Source organism: Motacilla alba, chromosome 5, assembly GCF_015832195.1.
Source record: "Motacilla alba alba isolate MOTALB_02 chromosome 5, Motacilla_alba_V1.0_pri, whole genome shotgun sequence".
In the NCBI taxonomy this organism is placed as follows: Eukaryota; Metazoa; Chordata; class Aves; order Passeriformes; family Motacillidae; genus Motacilla; species Motacilla alba.
The window spans coordinates 10,373,471-10,397,325 of NC_052020.1; the positions used below are offsets into that span (position 1 = coordinate 10,373,471).

The window sequence follows — 23,855 nt, forward strand, 5'->3', positions numbered from 1 at the left end:
CTTTTTTTTTTTTTTTTTATTTAAACATTTAAGACATTGATTCAGAATACAAAGCTGAGTATGGTTTTGGCATCCTGGTTTTTATACCTTCCTTGAAAATAAATAACAAATATTTTCTCCAAGACAGTTGGGAAGTCTTTTTCAATTCGGTGTGTTCAAAAGACTGTTTGTTTAATGTAGAGTGTTTATTTGAAGTCTGATCTTCTCTTCCTATGCAGAAGCTGGCAAAAGTGATTTGTTTGCAAACAAGAAGGGGAGTTGTTGATGAGCAGGAAACTTTCTCCCTGCCAGCTGCCCAAGCTTTTTTCCAATTTCTTGAATATTATGCCAACCGTTGGGTAGGAAGTTACTTGAAAATTATTTAACATTCATTGTTGTTATCTTGTCTGTTATTTTTTAAAGGCTTTTGCAATAACACTTTACTGTCCCCCCAGCAAAAATACAGTGTTTGTCCAGGAGTGTGTAACAGCCCAAACTTCTGTCTGGAAGGAAGAGTCCTGAGGTGCAGCTGTTCCAGCCAAGCTGCATTCATTGTATCAGTAACTTATCTAGATAAAATACTGTGGGAGCTGGAATCCTGCTGAAAGGTGGGGGGTGATGGTATGAAAAGCTTTCTTCAGGAGCAGCTGGCACTTCCATAGGTGAAGGCCAGAAAAGCTTCTCAAAGGACAGCTCATGCCTTTGCACAAGTTCCCACTCGGGCTCTTGAAGAGAGATGCAATGGCAGCAAAGTCAAGTCACTTCTACAGAACTCTGCAAAGTGCCAGCGAGTTCATTGCCACTGGTCACTGAGGTTTTGTTCTCAGAAGTGCTTTCAGCATGAGGCAGCGCTTTGCAGGACAGTTTTCCAAGGATAATACTGAGTTTGTGGCATTTGGCACGTTTCTTCAGAAGGGTTGGATGCTGGGGGAGGCTTGGCTGACCAAATCCCTGTGTGCAGCCCCAGGCAGTGCTCTTGGGCTGTATCAGCTGAGCAGCATTAGAGGGACACTGCTGCTGCTGCTCAACAGGCCTCTGACCTGTGCTGATGATGGTAACGTCCCTATTCATTCCCTCTTCTTCCTCCTCATTCTACTTCCCTTTTCTCCATTTCCTTCCTCTTCTGCTTTTTATGATCTTTATCTGTTTTCATTTCACTTGGTGCTGATACAGCTTCAGTGGATGAAGTTCATCCCTAAATGTGAATTTCCCCTAAAAGATCTATTTTAGAGCACCAGTGGCTAACCTCCATTCAGAAAAAACCACCAACTTTAGTGGATTCAGTGGAATGACATATGGCATATTTTACCATATTCCCACTTTACCTTAATTAGAACACAAGCTAGAGTATTTTCCCTCCTTTATTTACAAAGCACAGAAGTGATTTCTGATAGCCAGGAGCAAGGAAAATGTTGGTCTGGTTAGAAGAATATCTGTTGCAATAGTGGGGGAGGATGATCCTGCAAGTAAGGTGCCAGTCCATGATTTGGGTGGTAATGATTGAGCCTCTTTCTTGTACATCCCTTTCTTTGTGCTCTGCAAATAAATACCAAGACATTCAGGATTTTGGACCATCCCAAGTATTTCAGGTAGTCCTGACTTCTGTGCCAGTACATTTGGGGGAAGACTGAAATGCTACTTTTTCTTTTTTTTCTCTGTAAGTTCAACAAATTTTTCCTGTTTACAAAGAAAAGAGCCTGAGGGTTGCCTTATCCCATTATTTGCTGCATCCTTGATGATGCTGCAAGCCTTCAGATTCCCAGGATTGTTGGACTGTTGTGTGCATCTCTTTGACCTGGTTCAGATGAACTGACTCTGAGCTCTGCCAGTTGTACAAAGAGTGTACAACCTTGGTCATGGTGGGAAGCCTGTCTTCATTCCTAAATGTGCCAGCGTTTTGTCTAACCTTTTGTAGCCATAGGCTGCAATAAAGTCTTTACTCTCTTGAATAAATCAGAATTAAATGCTCTTTATGTAAACTTCCATGTCCAGACTTTAGGGTGCACATGGCCTGTGATATGCTGGTGGGGGTTGGACAGATTTTTTTCAGAATTCCATGTATTTTAGGCCTATCAAGGAAACATTGTTCTTTCTAGGTGTTTAGTATTAGCTCTCCTTTGGCTTCTTGTTCCCTTTCATTTCAGCACTGACTTCTGTATAGGGACTGAGTTAGACTGGAGATATCTCCTGTAGTATTTTCTGTCTTCTGGCATCCAGATTTCTGTAGTGATGTTTATAAAGGTACAGGGAGCCTCAGGTACCTTTCTCTTCCCAAGATGGAACATGAGTTGTCTTCATGCTTCCCTGAAAAGCATTTCCAAAGCACCTAAAAGCGACAAGAATCCTGAATAGTTTAAAACTTTTGCAAGGTTCAAGTTAAGAACCTTGCTATAAAAAGAATTTTACTTCAGAGCAGATTTTAGGGGTGTCTTTAGCACTGGGTCCTGTTTTGAAAGGGTCAGAGGTTCTGTGCTCTGCCATGTGCCTGTGCATCTTTCACACTGACAGGGTGTTCCTGACTCTGAACATGTTAAGTTGTACTTCTGAATACTTGAAATTATTTCTTACCTTTACATCACCTTTACATCTACAGTGATAATTTTAAACTGTTTTCCATAGCATAACTACTGATGTTCTTGGTGATCTGTTGTTCCTTCTTCAGGCCTGGAAATTATACCTTTTAGAACAGATCACCAAAGGGCTTCCATTCAAAGCCTTGCATGTTAACAATGCTTAGTGCTCAGATGCATTTTTAGCAGGGGTTTGTGAGTGAAAAGACAGAGTGTATCACAGTCCTCATTAATTTGGAATGTAAGTTACATGAACAACTTGCTTCTGGAATTTCAAGGGCGAGCAAGAGATGGCATGTGACCTTTCATGGGGAAAGATTTATATAAGAAGGGAGTTTAGGGGACTAGGGTTCAGGAACCAGCAAATTATGCCAGAATTTTAATGTGTTGCATGCTTGTACTGTTTAAAGAAAAAGATGGGAAAAGAGGAAGGAGAAAGAGGGCAGATCAGAGGAAGTTAGCTGGGAAGAAAAGTTGCTCGTCCCTTAGTAGCTTAAGGTATAGGCTGCTTGTTCAGAGATCTTACAGGCTGAAGTTTGGGGTTTGGTTTTGGCAATTCACTTGGTGTATGTGCTATGCATGGGCAGGAATGGAAGGTCCAAAAATTTGAAGCCTAATTTATTTTGTGGTCAACTGATTCTTAATGGATTAAGGAGTTAAGCCCTCTTAAAGGTAGCATAACTACTGGATGAGGATGATAATGATTATTTTAACCTGGCACCCTTAGTGAAAATGGAGATGCAATTCATTGCTGTAGGTGCCAAATTACAGTTTTGAAAAATGGCTGTAATGTTTTCACAACTTTTGTACTTAAGTTTATGTGACAAAACTTTGCAACAAAATGAAAGAAAAAAATTGCAATTCAGTTGAAATACAGGAATAGTTTTGCTTTTGCAGGAATAATTATTAGCAATTTGAATTGTTAATAACTATAATAATAATGGCAGTAGTTTTGTTGGAAATATGTCTGTTGTTACTGCCAGGCATGTTTTGTAGATATAATAAATAATGAGAGCAGCCCCTGTTTTACGTGGACCACGCTGTTAAAGTGCAGTGATTGCCCATGCTCTGCCCCACACACAAATACTGCAGTAAGTAGATTGTTGTCTGAGTGATGCCTGGAGTGCATCTGAGTTGAAGTGGTTTAAGAAACCTCCAGAAGCTTCTGTCTGGCTGGTCTGAGTTCAGTGAGCAGTGCTAGCCGTGGGCTTTCCACCAAGGTTTTGGGCAGCTTGCAGATTATTCAAAAGGACGCCAAAAGACAAACGTTCTTTCGTTGCTGGTACAGAGGCTCTTCCTGGTGGCTGTGGCTCTCTGAAGCCATTGACACTGCAATGAACTAGTTTTCCAGTTCAAAAACAAGGTGTCAGTGTTTATGAGTGTTAATGACACTGACAATCAGTTCACAGAATCATTTAGGTTGGAAAAGACCTTCAAGATCATCAGCTCCAACCTCTGACCCAACACCATGGTGCCAAGCTGACCATGGCACTGAGTGCCACATCCAGGGATGGGGACCCCACCACCTCCCTGGGCAGCCCATTCCAGTGTCTGACCACCCCCTCCGTGAAGAAACTCTTCCTAACTCTTCTTAACTCTTCCTTAAACCCTCTGAAATCTTGGCAGGTCTGTCGAGCAGGTACTATCAGGCACAAACTGAGGGGTTGCTACTGGTGTTCACTGTGTGCATGTTTTTAATGTGGTGTCACATTTGTTTAATTAGCTTTAGTTAGCAGGAATTTCACCAGGATACTGAGGGAATGTCCTTTGAGTGTTAAGAATTAATAAAAGGGGCTTAAAAGAAGACTAGATACAGAATGAAGGAAATGTGGTCAAAATGTGAAATCATCAATGGGAAAATCTGAATCACCTTTATAATTTTTTTCCTCATGTGGCTTCAATATTTTTGCAAAGTTGTCAGTAGTTATCAGTAGCATATATTGAAACAAATGATAGTTGTTGAAATCCCATGACCTGATATTTTTCTGTTTCTTCCTGTTGTGCTAAAGCAGTCAAGAATGCAAATTCACTTGGGTGTTGAGCTGCAGCCACCTCTTGAATAATCTGTTATCTTCAGACACAACTGCTCTGCTGAAAGTTGGATGATTTAATAAAAGTCAGCTGAAGGCAGATAGTGTCCACACCCCCTCACCCCAAACCATGGGATTTAGGGACTTACTGTAATTGTGCTGTTATTTTGCTGATTGGATTGAAAAAATGTCAACAGAGAATCAACAGTAATTGCAGTGTAAAGTATTGGGAAAATGTGGTGAGCATATGGTTCTGGATTGGGTTTGTTATTAAAGGAAGTGCAGCTGCTGGGTCTTGTCTTGCACAGGAGATTCTTTCAAGTGCTCTGGGTCTAAGCTTTTCACAAAGAAGGCAACTTGCAGTTCAGTAACTTTTATAATTGAGAAGAATAATTTTATTTTTCAAATTTATCAAATTACAATGAATTCTACCTTGCGATTGCAAACATTGAAAACTCTGAGATCGTGAAAAATTGCCTTAATTTTAAGGAGTGCAGACTCATTTAAAAAAGCGAACCCAACAATGCCCTCCAAGCCAAACCAAATTTTAGTGGGATGGAAGGAGTGTTTCCCACCTACCTCTGTTGTATTCAACTTAAGAAATCATGTGAAATATTTAGATTTTATGCATTATAAGTAGATTTGTAAATCTCTATCACAGGACTTTTCTGTTGAAGGATTAACAGTGCTCCTTCTGTTGGTGTTTTGTTTTTATTTTTTTACTCATACCTGATGGATGTGAATACTTTTCTTACACTCATATCTTGAACACAGAACTGTTCACTTCCCTTTTTTCCCCCCTTAAAATGTTGCATTTCTGTGATACATCCTGCATGTACTGTTGCATGAACTTTTTGAGAATTTTAGTCTTTCTCTGTATTTAAGTCAATGGTTTCCTGAAGATTCAGCTTTTTTGACTCTTTAATGCCTGGAATGTTTGTGAGGCTTCTGTGAGCTGTTCTGAAAAGGATCCTTTTCGAAATTTTTTGAGAACGTGGACACCAAATCAGTTTGCCCTCAACTAGAGGTGGATAAAAAGCATTTTTGGTTTGTGGGTGTTTTCCCAGCAGTGGAGACAGGCTGGCTCTGGGGACGCAAGGAGGGACGTGGTGCTGCACCTCTTGGAGGGAGCTGCTCCATGGCAGGTGTGGAGTGGTTTCTCTTTGGTCCCAAAGTGCAAGTTCAGGCAGCATAAGAAGTCTGTGTGGCTTTCAGAAAATGCTCAGCAGCACATCATTTTCTTCAGGGAAATTCCTATGGAGGTTTAGAATCCTTCTCGAAAGCAGAATGGAATTACATGCAGGAAACTCTTAACACTGGTGGCCAGCATTAGTGGCTTTCTAAGGAAAGCAACCTAAAAAACCTGATAAGCTTTTGACATAAAGGAAAGAATATAAAAAACTTTTTAACATGTAGATCTCTCAATTCTGAATTAAGAGCTTCCTATTCTCTAATGTAGGGAGAGTCTTTGTAGCAGGCAAGTAAAAGGAGAACTAGAAGGATTGATAGCTTCAGAACATGATGATGATGTAGAAGAAACGTTGAGCTACTTTTCTGGATGTCATTATTTGTAAGTGTAGTTGGTAGTGTCAGAGGTCTCAGTCTCTTGTAAACTGAATTCAGAGTTTAAAAAAGTCCCCTGTGTTCCCACAGAGAAACTCAGGGAGCATGTACATGGCAGGGACTGTTTGCTGCTGTAACTCTTTGATACTTCCATTTCCAGAAGTCTGGATACCTGTGTTCAGCTCAGTCCTTCTGCCCTTTCCTGCAGGCTGAGCTCAGCCTGGAGGGTGTTTGTGCTCACCCCTGCCTCGGTGCATTTGTTTGCTGTCTCTTTGTGCCAGCTGCCAGCCCTAGAACAACTGCAGGAAGAAGAGATTTGACAGAGATATGACTTAGGATAAGCGGATAATGTGGTAATTTGAGACTTGAACTCAGCAAGGGGAGGAGTTCTGACGCTGAGTCAATGAAGGGACAGCCCCTTTGTGCAGTCACCTACTCCACAGTCACCTCTGCTCTCTGCATAAAGGAATGGAAATGCTTTGATGGAGTACAGGAGGGGAACCTGTAACAGTGGTTCAGTGGCTGGTGACCCTGTTCAGTTATTACAGTCTAACAGAGAGCTCCTTTTCCCTACAAAAATTGCAGCTGGAGCCATGTCTGAATTTATTCCTTGGGTTCTGGCACATCCTGGCTCTGCCTTTTGAGCATCTCTGTAGCTTTTCTATAATGATACTTCCTTTGGCTTTTCCTTGCTGGCTCCTGCACAGAGCTCCCAGCTAACCCCGTGTGACTGCAGTCCCTCAGCAGGCTGCCCTTGGCAGTCCCACTCCGTGCTACCTTGGGGGTGAGATTGCTTTTGGGAGTTTTACTCGTTGTAGTTTGTATGGCCATTGAGAAACATCTGTTCGGAGATTATTCCCAAGAGACAGTCGCAGAATGCTGAGTGTAAATATGCACAAACTGGAGAAAATTCTTCCTACTAACCCATCAGACTGGTTCTGCCCAAATGTCTTGTAAGATTTTTTTGTGGCTTTTAAGATAGCAGCAAACTCAAACTGTAAATTAGCCAGAAGCTTAGAGGAAGCATTTTTTTTTTTTTCTTCACTGATTTATGCTAGCAGACTTGAGTTGTGTCAGACTGAAAAGAGTTTTTTATGGTAAAGCCAGGAGAGTAATGTATTCATTGCTGCTGCCTGGGTGTCTGCAGAGGAGGCAGCACATATGGACTGCTACTACTAATATATCAATTGGACTGCTTCATAATATCAGAGTACAGCTTTGAGAAGATTTTCTTTGACAAGAAAATGTTTAACAATTTCCATGCTTCATCTCAACATTTAGCGATACAACTTCAGAGAAAAGATGATTCAATTAGATACAGTGGGTCAGCTATTAAAAGGTATTTTAAATAGCTGCAGATTTCAACTTTGCCACTGATGTATGGACAGGCTGAAGAATGAGACACCCTGGAGAGCAGCCCTGTGGAAAGGGACCTGGGGCCACTGAAGTTACAGCTTCTTCATGAGGCAAGAGGAGGGGCAGGTACTGATCTCTTCTCTCTGGTGATCAGCACCAGGACCTGATGGAATGGCCTCAAGCTGGCTCAGGGGACGTTAGGTTGGATATCAGGGAAAGGCTTTTTCAGGATTTACTGCAGGATTTCAGAAGGTGAAGAACAAAATTGCTGTTTGTAAGTGCATTCCTGTGCCGTTCAGGATGACGCAACGCTACGATTGTGCTGTATTTGTGGTGTTTCCAATATTTATCTATAGCACCGTTGCTTCCAAAAAAAGGAACATGTAAAAAAAGAGGACAGTTGCATCAGAAAAGTTACCAGAAATTACCAGCTTTTCTTCACATCTTTCTGTGTGGAAAACCACTGCTGACTTGTCCAAGGAAACCAGTAAGAAATATTGGCAAAGAGCTAGTGTGTCCTGGATTAATCATGTGGGGGTTCTAATCTGCAGATTTATTTCAATCTATAGGCTTCTTTTGGAAAACTACTTCTTGAGAAACTATTGCTTTCTTTTTTAAATATCACATTATCCATTATATTAAACTCACTGCTGTTTGTAGAGAGAGACCAAAATTATCAATAATCATCTGTCATTTCGAAAACATGAGAGGTGGAGGCTGGCTGCAGCTTGTATCTTCACTTCATGTAGTGATTCCTGGTGTTACTGCTGGAAAATGTTAAGATTGTATTTACTATATGAGTTGCAAGACACATTTGAGGAGTGTGTTCTGCCTCTCGTCGTGAAAAACTTACTAATATTGGGTGTATTTTGAGAATATTCTCAAATATATGGTGATTTCTGTTCCACCAGTTTGCCTTTAAGTAATTGAATTTTCTCTTTCAGCAGGACCAACAGAAGGTTTGGGGAAAATAATACAAAGATTTCCCCAGAAGGACTGGGAAGACACTCCTTTTCCACAGGGAATAGAGTTGGTAAGTTTGCATGACATTTTGATTTTGCAAATTTTAGAAATTCTTTCACGTGCAGTTGGAAGACACATCTGCCTTCATGTAATGATCTGTATTGTTTAACCCATGGGGAGAAATTAGTGAGCACAGGGGATAGATAATAGGTTTAAGAGGAATAATTTTGGCTAACAGAAGATAGTTTGTTCTGGTATGCACAGTGAAGTAAATATTCTTCAAATACAGAAAATGTCTGCTGCAAATTTATAAATTGTGTTTAAAAGAAATGCTTATTTGTGCTCCTGTGTTTTTGTGAGCAGCCTTCAGATGACAAATGACTTCTCATTGTCATGTTCAAATAATTACAAATGCATATTTGTATAATGTTGATTTTAAAGGAAATTAATATAATATCCCAATAAACTGGATGTATTAAAATGGTCAGCAAGGCTGGTGTGCAGGGATCTATTTTAAACAGGGAATTCCCAAGGTGCTGCTTCTTTCCCTTCCTTGGTCTCGTATGATGTAATGAAAAGGTGCTTCTCACTCATCTGGATCAGGGATTCACTCAACATTTTGTCTCCAAAAATCCTGAAGAGAAACGAAGAACTGTGGTCATATTCTGAAATGAGGTTTCTGAGAAGCCGGAGTGACACTTTTAGTGGTGTGAACTGAGCAGCCTCTGGCACAGGATGAGCTATAGGAGGAGATGGGCTCTAGGAAATGTTGCAATAGGAGTCTTTGCTGTGGGGCACGATCAGCTGCAGAGGACAAAGGCACCAGCTCTTCACTGAGTTTATTGCACAGATACGTCCAAGAGAGCAGGCTTTCCCCGAGCTGGCAGTGTTCTGTGCCACTGCCACGTGCTGGGCTCTCGTGAAGGACAGGAAGGGGACCGGGCTTGGCTGCGCCCTCCCTGAGAGGCGCGCTCGCTCCCTGAGCTGGCGTACGCGGCCGCGCGCTCGTTTTCGCCACTTCTGGGGTTTCATTTCAGCTCCAGCCTGGGCTTTCAGGGCTTGCCATGCCCTGGTCTTTGGGGTGAGGACAATTTCTCCCCCCCGTGATGGGGAATTGCAGCCTCTTGGCGCGCTTGCGTAACGCCAGGTTTGGCAATGCCGAGCTCTGCTGCAATGGGGAAGCTCCAAGGTTCAGCCAGGAGGGTTCATCTTGCCTCAAACAATCCCAGAGGCTGAGTCATGGGGAGATTTACTCTGTCCCACAGATCTAAATCTTAGATCTTCCTGACCTTGTTCAGAGAAAGCAATGGGTCTGACTAGCTGTGAAGATGTGAAAAAGAAATAAATAAAATATATAGGCACACCTTCTCTTGAAGCTGTGAAACTTAATCTGTGCCCAGGTGTTGTCCCCCCATTTAAGTTCAATTGTAGGGTTTTAGCACTACAAGAAACACCTTTCTTTTTAGAAGATTTATTTTTTTTTGAATGGGACAAAACATTATTTCTGTATTGATTCTCAAATGACTCATTAGGCAAAGCCATTAAGACTTTAAGCTTTCCAAATAAAACAAAATCTGACAATTTAAGGACATCAATTCAGCCAGTTGGCAAAATCAGTCAAGTTTTGATCTGCTTTCCAAGTGTGGTAAATAAAATTTTAGTTAATGAAGATTGAGGAGTTAGAGATAGTGCAAAGATCAAGTACTGAAGTAAATCACTTATGAAAGTCAGATGTTGGCAGGATTTTTTTTTCTAGGTTTTGGATGAATCTAACAAGAATCAACATTAATTCATGGAAAGGAAAGAAGAAAAGCTGTGTTACCGTATTCTGTCACCTTAAGGTCCCCTTAAGGGCAGATTTAATATCAATAAGGGGGTAATAGGCGAACCTTAAGGAAAAAGAAATGGGGAAAAGGTAAGAGTAGATTAGTTGACAAATGTATATGAGACTGAAGAGAGGCATATTTATTAATAGCACTTAGTTCTATGGGAAGTTTGAGTTAATATCCTCTTAAGTGTACTTCCTCTTCTTTGAGAGATCTGTATGAAATTGGAGGATTCCTGTTAAATGGAAAAAAACCCGTATTTTGTATCTGAAAAACATGTCAAGCTCTCTTCACTGTGTTCTCATGAAGGGAAAAGGCCAAAGCTTTTCATGCTTAATGGTAGGATTGAAGGGAGATTTGCTGTTTGAATCTTGTCTTCTGTCAAGGGTGGTTCTCCTGCTGTGAAAACCTTCAGCTGATTATTGCTGATCTCATTGTGCCACTGACTTCCCCCCCACCCCTCTCAACTCTTTTATGAATTCTTTGCTTGAGAATTTAGACATTTGTGGCAATTTTTCATTTTTTTTCCCAGTAAGATAGGTTGAATGGGGTATTGACCTGTAGCAGGTGATACACGTACAGAACTGCTCAGGTTGGAAAGGACCTGGAAATGTGCTGTGGTCCAGCCTTTCATGGGAAAGGAGGCATAGCTGAGATTGTCCTACCACCTTCCACCTACCTTCCACCTACCACCTTCCACCCTGTCCAGTCTCATCTCAAAAACCTCCAGCAGTGAGAGCTCCACTGTCCCTAAATGATCTATTAGTTATGTCCTATTCATGTTGTTAATGGCATTTTATGAAACAAGACAAGGGGGAAACAGTGGAAAAGACCTTTGCACACCCCCACCCTTCAAGCTTTTAAGATGGAAAATGCCTTCTGGGAGCCCTTGTGGTGTCTGCAGCTTGCAGGGATGCCATTAGTTTAAGCTCCAGCCAAAATGATAGATGAAAATCCTCTGAGTTTTTTGGGGGGCTCTCCTCTTTGCCAGCCCTGCATTCCCCCCATCTTTGTGGGCTTGAGTTCATGTGATCAGATTTCTGAGACATAATTCAGGCAATGTAATGAGTGGAGTTGTGAGGGTAATTTTAAAGTTAATTAAGAAAACCACATCAAATGATATTTAACACATTTTTTTGAGCCCAGTTTTGATAAACAGCCACCCATGGGACAAACTGGGCCTGCTGGACCTGCCCTTGGCTGAGTGAAAAGGATCATTTTGAGAACATCTTCTCTAGGAATGATGACTCAATTTCACCTTTCACTTTGACTGTGTTTTGTGGTTTTGGTAGTTTGACACTGGAGCATTATAAAACATCATTGCAGTCTGAATATCACTGAAGGGTGTTGTATTTGGTCTGTGTGTGTTCTGGATCAAAGGATTAAGAGTTACTCAAACTGTGTCTGTTTTTATGTGAGCAGCATGATAGCTGTGTTCTGGTCACAAACATGTGAGATTGGGAGTAAACACATTGTCCAGAATTCAACAGAAATATACAATTTTATTCAAGTCAAGTACTTTAATTTGTCTTGTTCAATAAATTGTGTGTCTTCTGGTTGTCAGTGGTGAGGAAAGCCATGAGTCTCTGCTGAGGGAATGCTGCTGTCAGGAGGTGTTGGTCAGTGTTTTCCTACTCCTCTTACTTGTCTGCAGCCCCTGAAATTACCTAAAGAGATTTTTCCTAACCTTCGACTTCTTGCATTTGGCATTTCACTAAAGACTTCACAGCTTTAAACTTTGTTCTGTTTGTAACTGAATGCAGAAACTTTGATGAGACACCTGCAAATTGCTGTGAAACGTACCTGAAGTCTTTTGCAGTGGATTATTGATAATTACAGCAGCTGTTAAGGGCCTGAAGACTTCATTACCATTTGTTAAATTGTGTGATGTAACTGTGAATAAGATAAGATACTTCTTAATGTTATGTATCATATATATTGAGTGTTACTTCAGAAGCAATAAAATGCACTTCTTCCATTTGTTAGAGCATTTTGTAGGCTATTCAAGAGAGATTTAAGGAACAGTTTCAGTTTAGAATCTGAGAATCTTCATTTTACTGACAAATAGCAGTAATACCTATCTTCAATTTACTGACAAATACCAGTCAGAGTGAGTTTCTTCCAGTTCCATGGAAATAAGCTGAGTTAGAGCATAAATCTCTCTTTACCCCTCATTCTTAAAGTTAATAAAGTACTTGGCTCAGAAAAACATTTTGGTTATTGGTTTTTGAAAGAATGCAGTTAGAACACCCCAATCTAGCAGCTTCCCCCCATAATATCTTAAATGAACATGTTTGGGTATCTTTCTCCATAGTCTGCCTGTTTCTGAGAAGTTTTTTCAGATGCAGTTTAAGTAAAAGTAACCCTGTAAAGTCAGCTGAGACATCCAGAGCAGTGTAAGATTAGGACAATCAAACTTCTTGATCTTGCTTGTAGAAAGAATGCTGGAGAGTGTGTCTTGGTTGAATGGGTTCGCTTTACATTTCTGCATATTTTTCTTATTTCTAATGCAGTTTTAATTCCACGGTGTAACTTTCTAGACATCATAATTAGTTACACATCAGAGGAAGCTTTGGTATGTAATGCTACGCTGTAAAGTCATTTTTGTCCCAGGGCTAAATTAGCTAAACTAAATCATCTTCATTACTCAGTGTTGGGAGGCTGCTCTTGATGAGGCCAAGGAAAGTCATACCTAGAAACAGTTACATTGTCTTGAGTTTGAGCTGGAGATGATGTGTTTCTGCAGTTTCTGAGTAGCAGGGAAGGAAATTTCCCACTGTAACTGGTGCTGGTGTTAGCAGTAGTGTCATGATTCAGTCATTTGAATTTCAAGTGTGGTCAGGTATAGAAATTAGCATGGATTTCTAGACAAGATAAATCACCTATCCAAATAATTACTTAAATTAAAAAATTTATTCTTAACTGGTAAAAAGTGCTGTTTAATACATTTGAAGACCACTTACACAAGTTATGAGACTAAGAGAGGAAGAAAGGCTGCAGGTATCCCTTTGGGATCTGGAAGGTTGCCTGCTCCCTTCTGAAGGAGGAGTTGGAGTTGTTGGAATCAGTTTATTCCTCCTTAGTGTACAGCCCTTGCTGTGAAGCTCAGCATTTCTGTACCTTTGTTTTGCTTCAGGCATGAACTCTTAAATGGATGTGGAATATGTCTTTTATGAAAAACTGGATTCAACTTTCAAATTCCAACTAACCTGAGATACAAAAAACCCCACGAGTTTTGTCAAATGAGAGTAAGGAATGGTGTTTTCCAAGTGTATTTGTGTTCTGACTGATCTAGTTGGTCTTGTACAAATTTCCACATCATTTTCACATACATGATTTATGAGTTACAGCTCTACCTCTGAGATCTTCACTGATATTTACTTCTGTTGAAGTTTTACAGTTGGAATGGGGAGAAAAAAAACTATCAAAAAACCCCCACCAAAACCCAGATCATTTGTCTTCAAAGCTGCACTCTACTGAAGACATTTAAAGGAAGGCCAAATTTTAAAGTGGAAAAGTTTTTCAGAACTCCTAAACTTCTGAAAATTTCCACTGCAGAGTCTCTGGAAATCATTACACATTCAGTCAAAAGCTATACTTATAAAATTCAAGTGCTGATCTCTTAGTATTAGTTTTGTTTTGCCACCTTGGTATAAGGCATCTTTCTGAGGAAAAAGTCTGATGCTTGAACATTTCACTACTTATTTTAAATAAGACATAGGAGACAACTAGGGTTGCAGATTAGACGGTAAAGGCCTGAAGTGATTAAAGTTTTAAAGGAGTTAATCTTTAAATGCTTCAGTCTTAGCTAGCTGATCTGTAAGCCAATTTTTCTCAAACATTAATGCTTTTAAGGACCTGAATAAAGAGTTGTCTACAACATCCATTTAACCTTCAGTGCACCTGCTCAGCTGCAGAGATTTTTGTTTGGTGGGGGATTTTTTGCCCCTCTTTCCCCTCAAATGTTTTTTTACCTCTCAAGAATCATTACATGTGTAATTCTTCAATGAACAACTGCACAGCAGAGCTCAGTGTAGCACTTAGAAATGCATTGTGTTGTTTTTATTCTCATATTGCAGAGCAGGTGCTTCCAGCACTTAGTAGGAAACAGATGATAGCAAAACAGAGTTTTTTTTCTTTTTGGTCAGATTGTTTCTGGACTCATCTTATATTCTTTGGATATTTTAGCCTCCACTAGACAACTTAAGAGTGCCTTTAATGTGGTGTATTTTATAGTTGCATTTCTGCTGTCCTGTGTAACAGCTACGTTCTGGTTTAAGAATGAGTGTTAGCTTCTGGATTTTGTAGACTAATGTGATAAAATAATTTGATATTTGTACCTAAGGACTTGCAAGTAGTCCTTGTGTGGTATAACTTTGTGTCACTTGACTAGGTGCTGTCAAAGGGTTCAATTAATATGCTTTATCCACTCTTAAGTTTTGTTTTGAGTTGGGAAAATAACAACATCAGAGCACTAGAGTCAGCAGTTTTGGTAGAAATGGTAAAATATTGAAGAGAAACCTGTTTGGAATTTCAACTTTTCCAACTCTCTAATCTTTCAATGGAGTATATTGAAGTGTAACCTTTTTTGCATCTATCAGTATTTTAAGATCCACACACTTGCATTTTAAGTTAAATTCTTTTCAGATCTTCTGGAGGAAAAAGCCATTTTTACAAGCTTGCTTAAGAAGTGCAGATATTTTTAGACTCACAGAATGATTTGGGTTGGTTTTCTTTGTTGTTCATTTCTGTCATCTCCACAGATAATCCTTGACTGCATGAGATGGTCTTGTCCACCCAAGCTTTGTGTGTGGTTCAGCATTTTCTTACCTCTCCATAAGTTTTTCTCATCTTGTTTAAAAATTAGAGGACAGATTGCAACGTGGACTTCTCTCTGAGTCTCTGCTTTGGGGTTTTTGTGTGACAGTCTGCAAAGGAGATTGAGACTCCCAGTTAAGCCATAAGGTGTTGTAACATTCACAAAACTCTGGGAGTGTCTTATAAGGTTATAATAAGGAGTGTTATAAGGCATTTCCACCTTATAAGTTAAAGACTTGTCTTTGATATGTCTCCTGAGAGACCCTGCTTTTCCTGAAGGTTCTGAATGTTAAATATTAAATGTTTTATTACAAATATTAAATATTAAAATTTATTTTATATAAATATAATTATATTTATATATTTATATTATATTTATATAACAACAACATAATTATATTTAAATTTTGTTGTTCCTTGGTTGTTTTTTTTGAAGCTCTTGAAATACTCTTGACTAAAAAGGGAGAGCAGCATACATCTCCAACACATGATTTGAAAAGGAGCTGTATCTCCAGAAACCAAAACTGAAGAGAAATCCTATTGTTTTACATGTGAGAGAAAAAATTATGGGGAACCAATTATGATTTTAATTATTTTCAACTTTATGATTAGCCTGGTTACAGCTGTGCTTTGTTTTTAAAAAAACAGTTTATACTTGAAAGTTAACTTGGATGAATGAAGCACATGACTTTGGAGTGACACATGTTCTTGAAAAGCTGAGCATGTCCTTAACATCAGAGGAGGTTCTTTAGCCTAAGTGACCTATTCCACTTTGGACTAACCATCACTGATTATTTCAGAATAATTCTATATGAACACAAATCCATGGAAGTTTGGGATGCAAGCAACCAAAGAGCAATTTATCTGGAGAGCCACAAACCAATGTCCATTGCTGAGTCAGTTAAAACTCCTGGGAGTGCTGCACCCTCTGGGTTTGCAGCACTGTTTTTATGTAGACCCAAGCACACAGAAATGAATGGAAATGAATTTGTGGGCTCTATAACATCCAGTTCTGTTGCTACACAAAACTCTTGTTTCCAGTTTTTCCTTGTGCCATGTGCAGATGACTTTACCTCTCTAAGTTATGTGTGTACGGTGTCTACGTTTCCCCAGCCGTTGGCTCCACAAATTACAAAGTTGAGCTCAGCACGAATCAAAGAAGTTTAACTTTTGAGTAAAGGTAAGCACTATTCTGAGATGGCCAGAGGTTAGACTTGAGAAGACTTCAGATAAATAAAATGAAGAGGATAAACTGTTCTCCTTGTTCTTTGAGAATATGGTGAGTGAATGGATTCTCTAGCAAAGGAGATTTGGTGTAAATTGTAATAAATGTTTAAATAGATGGAGCACATGCTATTTAGAATGAAAATTTTGAGCAGTCCTATTTGTTTCCAATGGAGAATGACATGTGTGAGGCTAACATGGAAAGGGGAATTGCTTGGATAATCTCCTGAGGTTCTTCTTAGATCTGTTAATCTGGAAAGCAAAGGCCCTGGCTCTCTTGTGTGCCTTCTCATTTGCTTCTCTGCAGAAAGAGCCATTCTGGGACATCAGAATGGAGATGAATGAAGAAATACTGTGCTTACCATGGGAGATGAGACCTGGTCTCTGGGGGGGGATTTTCAGGTGTTTGCCCTTGCTGTGAAGCACAGCAAACTTTGTCACCACTGGATCATCTTCTTGTAACTGCCAGAGAGGAAGAGAGAGAATTGGACAAATGTAACAATCCTGAAAACCACTGAATTACCTCAGAAGCACTTTCCAGTTTGTTGTTTAAAAATCCTATGTTTTGATTCAGCTCCTTATTACAGATTATCTGTCAGCTTTCTGTAAGAAGCTGGAACTTCTTTTACTCTTGAAGTGCTATAATTGAGCCAGTTTTTGGACTGACATTTCTGGGGTTTTTTGTTTGGTTGGTTTGGTCTTTCTGGGTGTTTGTGCTGGGAGCTGAGAATTGGTGTGGTTTTGGAGAAACACAACACTCTTGCTGGCTGGCTGTTGAATTTATAACCATATATCCAGTTGTCACAAAGAGATCCTCTCTGGGGTTGTGCAGAAAGGCAGATGATGTGCAGCTAATCAAACACAGCCTATTGGGCTGGAGACAAGATTGTGAAACTTGAACTGGGTCGTTGAATGTGTTCTGGGAATCCAGAAATAATTTATCTGTGAAGTTGATTCCTATGACTGTAAATCACTTTGGAATGTTTTCTAATAGTTCAAGAAAACAGATTAATGGAAAATAAAGGGTATTTTACTTTATTTCTGAACAAATTTGTTAGTGGTTTGTTAAAGCTGATATTTTTCATGCTAAGGATTTCTAATCAGTAGTGCTTGTAAATCATTATGTTCCCCCAGCTCCCCAGTTTGACTGACCTTTTAGTTTGTAGTGTATATAAATTTTCTTGTGTTTTGCTGCAGGTTTTTTTGTGCTGGCTTAAATCATCCTAGTGGTTTTTAAACTTGAAAACGTTTTTGCAGCCATTATACAGTGTAAGTGCTTATTCATAATACATTATAGAAGGTGTGTCCTAGTTTGTGTTCACCAAAGAACATGAACAAATCTTGTGATGATTCACAATTTTGTGCATTCTGTGGGCCACAGCTCAGTTTGTCATTGCATTATCCAGTTTGAAGCCAAGCAGAAAGATCAGTGCAGAGGCTTTCTGCAGTTCCCAGTTGGTGTAGTTTCTGATTTGCATGGAATTGGCAGAACCATTTTGAAATTTGCAGATTTTATTGCACAGCCTTTTTGGACTCTTGTGTATATCCCAGTAACATGTAACAAATTGCTTTCTTTTATACAAAACCTGGCATTTGTAAGTGGAAAAGGAAGAAGTTTAGGAATAAACTTCAAGATGAGAAGATACAAAAGATGGCTAGACTGTTTAAATGGCCTTCTTCCTCCTGTAATATTCTTTAGTTATAAAGTGGTATTTTGTGCTATCTGGTATGGTTCTGATCCTAATTTCAGAATGGATTTGGTAAATTACTATGCGAATTTTACTGAAGATCTAATGTTAAGTAGAAGAAAGTTATTACTTATTGACTATAGGTTTGTTGTAACGGGAGTTTGGGTTTGGTCATAATAAAAGAGTAAAGAAATAATTACTTTTATATGCAAAATACAGCTTGTATTAAGAGGAAGAAGAAAAATATAACTATATTCAGATGTGATTTGTAAGTGCTGATTTTAGGGCTAGTCACCAAGAAGAATTTTTGTCTTTGAACTTCCTGAGTGGGGATCTGCCACATGCATGGCTTCTTATAATGAATTCCAAGTGTGGCATCAGTAGTTTTGCCAGCAGTTTACCTGGACTGCTCCTAGCAAAACCTTTCCTTTTTTCTCAGTCCCCATTGCTCTGTGGATGTCAGAATTAAACCAGTGCAGGCCAAAGCCCTCAGAAGTGGCAGATTTTTCAGAGGAGTGCTCATGGTGCAGCTGATCCATGGAGTGTTAGAACTTCATTAAATGTTCTGAGAGAGACCTCTCTGGGCTCTCTTGGCTTGCAGTGTCTGTGTTTTTCAAGGACACACTGTCAAAGCATCACTTGAGCAGGTGCTTTCATTTAGCTGTCATGGATACCAGCATAAACTAAAAAGGAAAAAAAAAATTCAAAAATGGAGTAATAAATGAGGCATTTCAACTGGCTGCTAATGTGAATCAATGGAGCTCCAGCTTGCAGATTTGGACAGGAGGCACTTCAGGCTTTACTTGTGGCTAATGCTGCTTGTATGGTGATCCGTGCAGAGTTTGTAGCTATTGCTCAGCCTGCAATTAATTAAATCTGAGCTGTGGAGTGAACCTGGGCAAAGAGGGAGAACTCTGACACCCAAGTCTTCTCTTGGATGGTGTTTGGAACTTGAGCTTCCCTGACTGGATATCCCAAGTCTTGCAGGTTTGTATCCTTTAAAATATCACCTGCTCTCAGCATGTTTCCTTAGAAAAAAGCAAATTCCCCCTGCTCCCCTCCTGCCCTTCTTGGATTTATGTTTCTACCATAAAGGTCACTGCTGCTCTAAGGTGCTACTGATGCTTTTGAAGAAACTTTTCTGTTCGGATTTTCTCATAAAGGTGTCCCCAAACTGCTTGCTCACCTTTCCTTTACACTGGCTGGTTCTTTCACTTGGATGTGAAATGATCTTTTATTTATGGCAACAAAAGGAGATCAGGAAAGCAGATCATGCCCTGTTACTCACCAGTATTGGTTATCCTTGAGTCAAAAATGTCTGTCTTCTTTTTGTTGAAAGTATATTTCTAATTTGAATCTCTGCCAAGTTACTTGGACAAAAGCAGCTAGTACATATAAAAAATTAGGACTAAAGCAATTTTAATATCATACATAATATGTAGTCACACATCCCGATAAAATGATCTGCTGTTTTACTGAGCTGCTAGTATTTCTGTTGTCAGTCTGCCATAAATTGTGGGGAATTTAATATAAGAAATGGCTTTAACTTTCTGCTCATGTCCCTCTGCCTCTTCTCCCCTGGTCTCTGTGTCTTCAGAGCTTAGTTTGAGCTGTTTATCTAAGTAAAGGCAGTTCAAATCCATTCTAGTGTGTGTGAAACAGACTGGTAGGACAAGGCTGGATTATGTAACTACTTTGTGTGTATTACACTGGATTATAATCAACCCAAATATTCTTTTAATAATAAAATGCCCAGTGCACTTAGGATTTTGATGCTTTTTCTTAGGCTTACCTGTGAGCTGGGAATGCAGGGAGCATTATTCTGAAAAAATGTAAATAAATTTAAAGTTTTGATCCAAGAGACATGATCTGTTTTTTAGTTTACTGACAGACCTATGGTATAATGTAGTATTTTAAAAACAAGCAATACTCCTGTTATGTACATGGCATAGGCGGAATCAACCTCACTTCATTTTTTAACTATATTGTTTCCTTTTTGACGTGTGTTATAGCAGTGGACAAGAGAGATGTTCATTAAAATAACAGCTTATAAACTTAGGATGAAGAATGAATTAGATTTAATGTCAAAATAGTGGGATAAGAAGTGAGTACTAAAGTTACAGTGTGCGTTTGTGACCTCAATGTTTTTAACATTCCTGGAATACCACATTTGTCCAGTTCTCGGCATCACCTCATGATTATTTGCTATAACTGCATACCAGCAAACCTTATTTCACAAGGATTTTCCTGCATTCTGGCCTGGTAATATACTTGTAGAGACTTGTTGGCATTTGCAATTTTGAAGATTTGTTGTTGGACCATTTTCATATCTGGTTCATGTCTCGTATATTGGATTTGAGCTGCTTCTCCCAAAAAGCACAGGAACTGGCAAGACCTCTCAAAAAGTGGGTGGAGAGTACATTCTCCCCCTCCCCTCAATTTAAATATTTTGCTCCTATGTCAAATGTGTGTTCACAGCAGCCACCTCTGCATCAGCAGCTTTTCAGCATCCACAGCGAGTTATTGAATTGGCACTGAGGAGCAGACATTTCTCTGAAAAGTCACTTGCTGGTTTGGGTTATGGCTGAATTAATTTATATAAGCATGACTGAAGTTTTCTAGTTTGAAATTCAAGATTTGATTCTTGTTACACTTTCATCAATACTGTTAATTAAAAGGATGTGTTTTGGTCATTTCATGGCTGAATGTCTTTCATCCAAAAGATTAGCAGCATTTCCAGCTGTGTACTTGGAAAACTGTGACTATTGTAAGAAATACATATCTATGATTTTCTCTGGGTTTGGGTAATACAATTATGAAAAATTCACACGATTTGGGAAACTTATATAACCAAAGAGTGATGAAGTGAATGAAAATACATTAAAAACAATAACTTTGTGAAGTTTGATCAGGCTTGAAAGATTGTTGATACCAGTTTTTTGTACTAGTGTCCCTTAGCTGAAGAAAGTAACTATTTGTGTTGTTATGCCTGAGAAAAATGTTTTGCGGTAATAACTTCTGTGGAATCATTTGCAATTAATAAATATTTAAATATATTTTATCTTGGTTTAAAGTGAAGGCACACTGGTGTTAAATTTAGCTTTTTTTGGCTGCCACAAACACAATTATATTTGTATTTTGTGTGGCAAAGGCTATGTAGATAGTATTCAGTGAAGTGTTCAATAATACATTTTCCACAAGGTTTCAGTTTGATCCAAGGTGAACAATGATATAATTAAGGAAAATGTAATCAAATGTCAGGTTTTTGTGCTGACTTTGGCTTTAGACTGCAAGAAGTATTGTGTGTAAGAGTTCAGCTAAAGCCACCTAACCCCAGCCCCTGAGTTCAGAGTGAGAATTAACAGAGATAACCTAAGTGGGATGTTTTTATGGAACTATTTCTTTGGTTATTGAAATGGAAAGACAGAAGCAGTTTAACAAAAAAAAAAAAAAAAAAAAAAAAAAAAAAGAACTTAATTAACTTTCTTTCAAAATTCATTATTAAGCTTTCAAGAACACTTCAAAGTTACAGAAAACGAGATTTTCTTCGTTGGCTCTCCTTCCTTTTTTAACTTCTTGCAGGATCTGAATACATTTAATGATGCAAGTATTTTTTAACAGTCTGTATTTGTAGTTTGATTATGAAAAGAAATGGTTGGAAAGCATTACCTGAAAAGGAATATTTGGTGGCATGTTTGATGTATTGGCTGGGTTTTTTTTAATGAAACATTTTGAGCTTATCAGCCACTAAATAAACATCTTTTCTAAGTATCCTAATTTCCTTTGTTAAATACATAGATGGAATCTATGCTGAAGCATTTTAGGGTGTGTAGTATGGGATAATAGTTGACATACTTCTTATATTATTAAGGTGTGTCATTATTACAGCATATGCACACCCTCTTATGTCTTATTGCTTAAATATGATAGTGCTTGTAAGCTTTCCTTTTAAAGCATGAATTTACTACAGTGAGTTAGGTAACAGCATTTTCATGTGCACTATTTCACCTATTATGGGTAATACCTTACGTGTCTGTTGCAAGAGCCTCACTACAGTGGAAGCAGTATTTAAATGAGGAATTGAATTTAGTGGTGGTTTCTGAAGTTCAAAGAAGGAAAGGTAATGACTCCTGTCTCTTCAGATGACTGGCTTTAAGTGTGGCAGAAAAGAATGTGCTGTTTCAGTTTCACGGTATGGGATGTGTTGCACTGAATGAGGCAAGAAAGGGGTGCTCAGGAGTTCCCTGTCATTTCCTTTTGGTTTGAGGTGCCCATCTTTGGCTGTTCCTCTTTGAGAGGCTGCAGTTCTCTGTGCCAGCACTGACCCAGAGAGGAGAAAGCCAATTGCCTAATTTGAGATGCACTCTAGAAGTGTGTAAATGAGATTTGCCAAGTGCACCTGCATGTTTCAGAGCCCAGTAGAGAGGCAGTGCACACAGGGGATTCTGCCCCTCTGCTCTGGTGAGATCCCACCTGGAACGCTGCATCCAGCTCTGTTCCCCAGCACAGGAAGGACATGGAGCTGTTGGGGTGAGTCCAGAGGAGGCCACCAGGATGATCACAGGGTTGGAGCACCTCTCCTTTGAGGAAGGCCTGAGAGAACTGGGGTTGTGCAGCCTGGAGAAGAGAAGGCCAAGGGAAACCTTCTTCTGGCAGCCTTCCAGTGCCTGGAGTGCTACAAGAGAGCTGGAGAGGGGCTCTTTACAAGGGCAGGTAGAGATAGGACAAGGGGGAAGAGCTTCGAGCTGAAGGAAAATGGGTTTAGGTGAGGTGATAGAAGATTGACTGTAGGAGTGGTGCGGCACTGGAACAGGTTGCCCAGAGCAGATGTGGATGCTCCATCCCTGGAAATATTTAAGGCAATGTTGGATGGGGCTCTGAGCTGGGATAGTGGAAGGCGTCCCTGTTTCCTGGGCAGGGAGTTGGATTTAGAAACTCTTTAAAAGATATTACACTGTTGATAATTGAGCTAATGTGGTTCAAGTGAGCCATCTTTCAGGATCCCTTTCCTGAGTGGTAACAAGAAGCCTGGTATTGCAGCTGCATCTTCAGGATTCTTTTTTCGTGTGCTTTAGTTTCCTCTTCTCTGTTAGGAACTGAGTGCTTACCCAATTGCTTGGTGTTGTAAGACCCTCTCATGTACAATCACAGGAGACTTTAGTATTGACTGTTCCAGATTCTTTTACTGTCCCCAGACTCGATGAATTTACTGTTGAATGTTTGTGGTATGTTCAGAAATTATCTGTAGAAAACAAACAAAAAACCCCTAACTCAGTCACCCCCTATGACACATGCACAGAGCCCAGCAGAGATCTAATTTGCATCTCTTGGGGAAAACCACCCATTTATTCTTACTTGTAAAAATAGCTTATTACTTCAAAAGGGAACTGTTCTCCTATACCATGACAATTTAATTGGATTGAGAGGTTTTTTTTTTTAATGTTCCTTCTAAAATACTTTTTACTAAGTGACTCTGTTGTGTTGAGTGCATCCATTTACTTTTGTTGAAGAGCTGTTAATAGATGGACGATTTATGACCTAGCTGTAGAGAAGCCTTTCTGATTCTTTTCCAGTGTAATTTGCTTTTCTGTAGGGTTACTAGTTCTGTAATTTGATGTCTTCTGCACATTTGCTACTTGCAAGCAAAGATTCTGGATAATGTTTTTATAAACAGAAGAAACATTTGCCTACTTCCAATAACCCTATCTTGTCTTGTATTCAGAAACCCACAATTTAGAGTTATCTAATTTTTTATTTTGATTACACAGAACACTTGGAATCGTGCTCCTGATACTTTCATTTTCTGAAATGTTCTGTATCTTCCCCTCCCAAATACAG

General features: G+C 39.4%; 1 protein-coding gene across 6 annotated transcripts in view; it reads left to right on the forward strand.

Annotated features, from left to right (window-relative positions):
- Positions 1-23,855, forward strand: part of SBF2 (SET binding factor 2) — a 236,072-nt gene that overhangs the window by 38,845 nt on the left and 173,372 nt on the right. For 4 of the 6 annotated variants that reach the window (XM_038139505.1, XM_038139508.1, XM_038139510.1 and 1 more), the window contains exon 2: positions 8,443-8,531. In XM_038139505.1, coding sequence (XP_037995433.1) covers positions 8,443-8,531 — 89 coding nt within the window. The remainder of the gene's footprint in view (positions 1-8,442; positions 8,532-23,855) is intronic. The other 2 variants (XM_038139506.1, XM_038139509.1) reach the window with 1 other exon arrangement.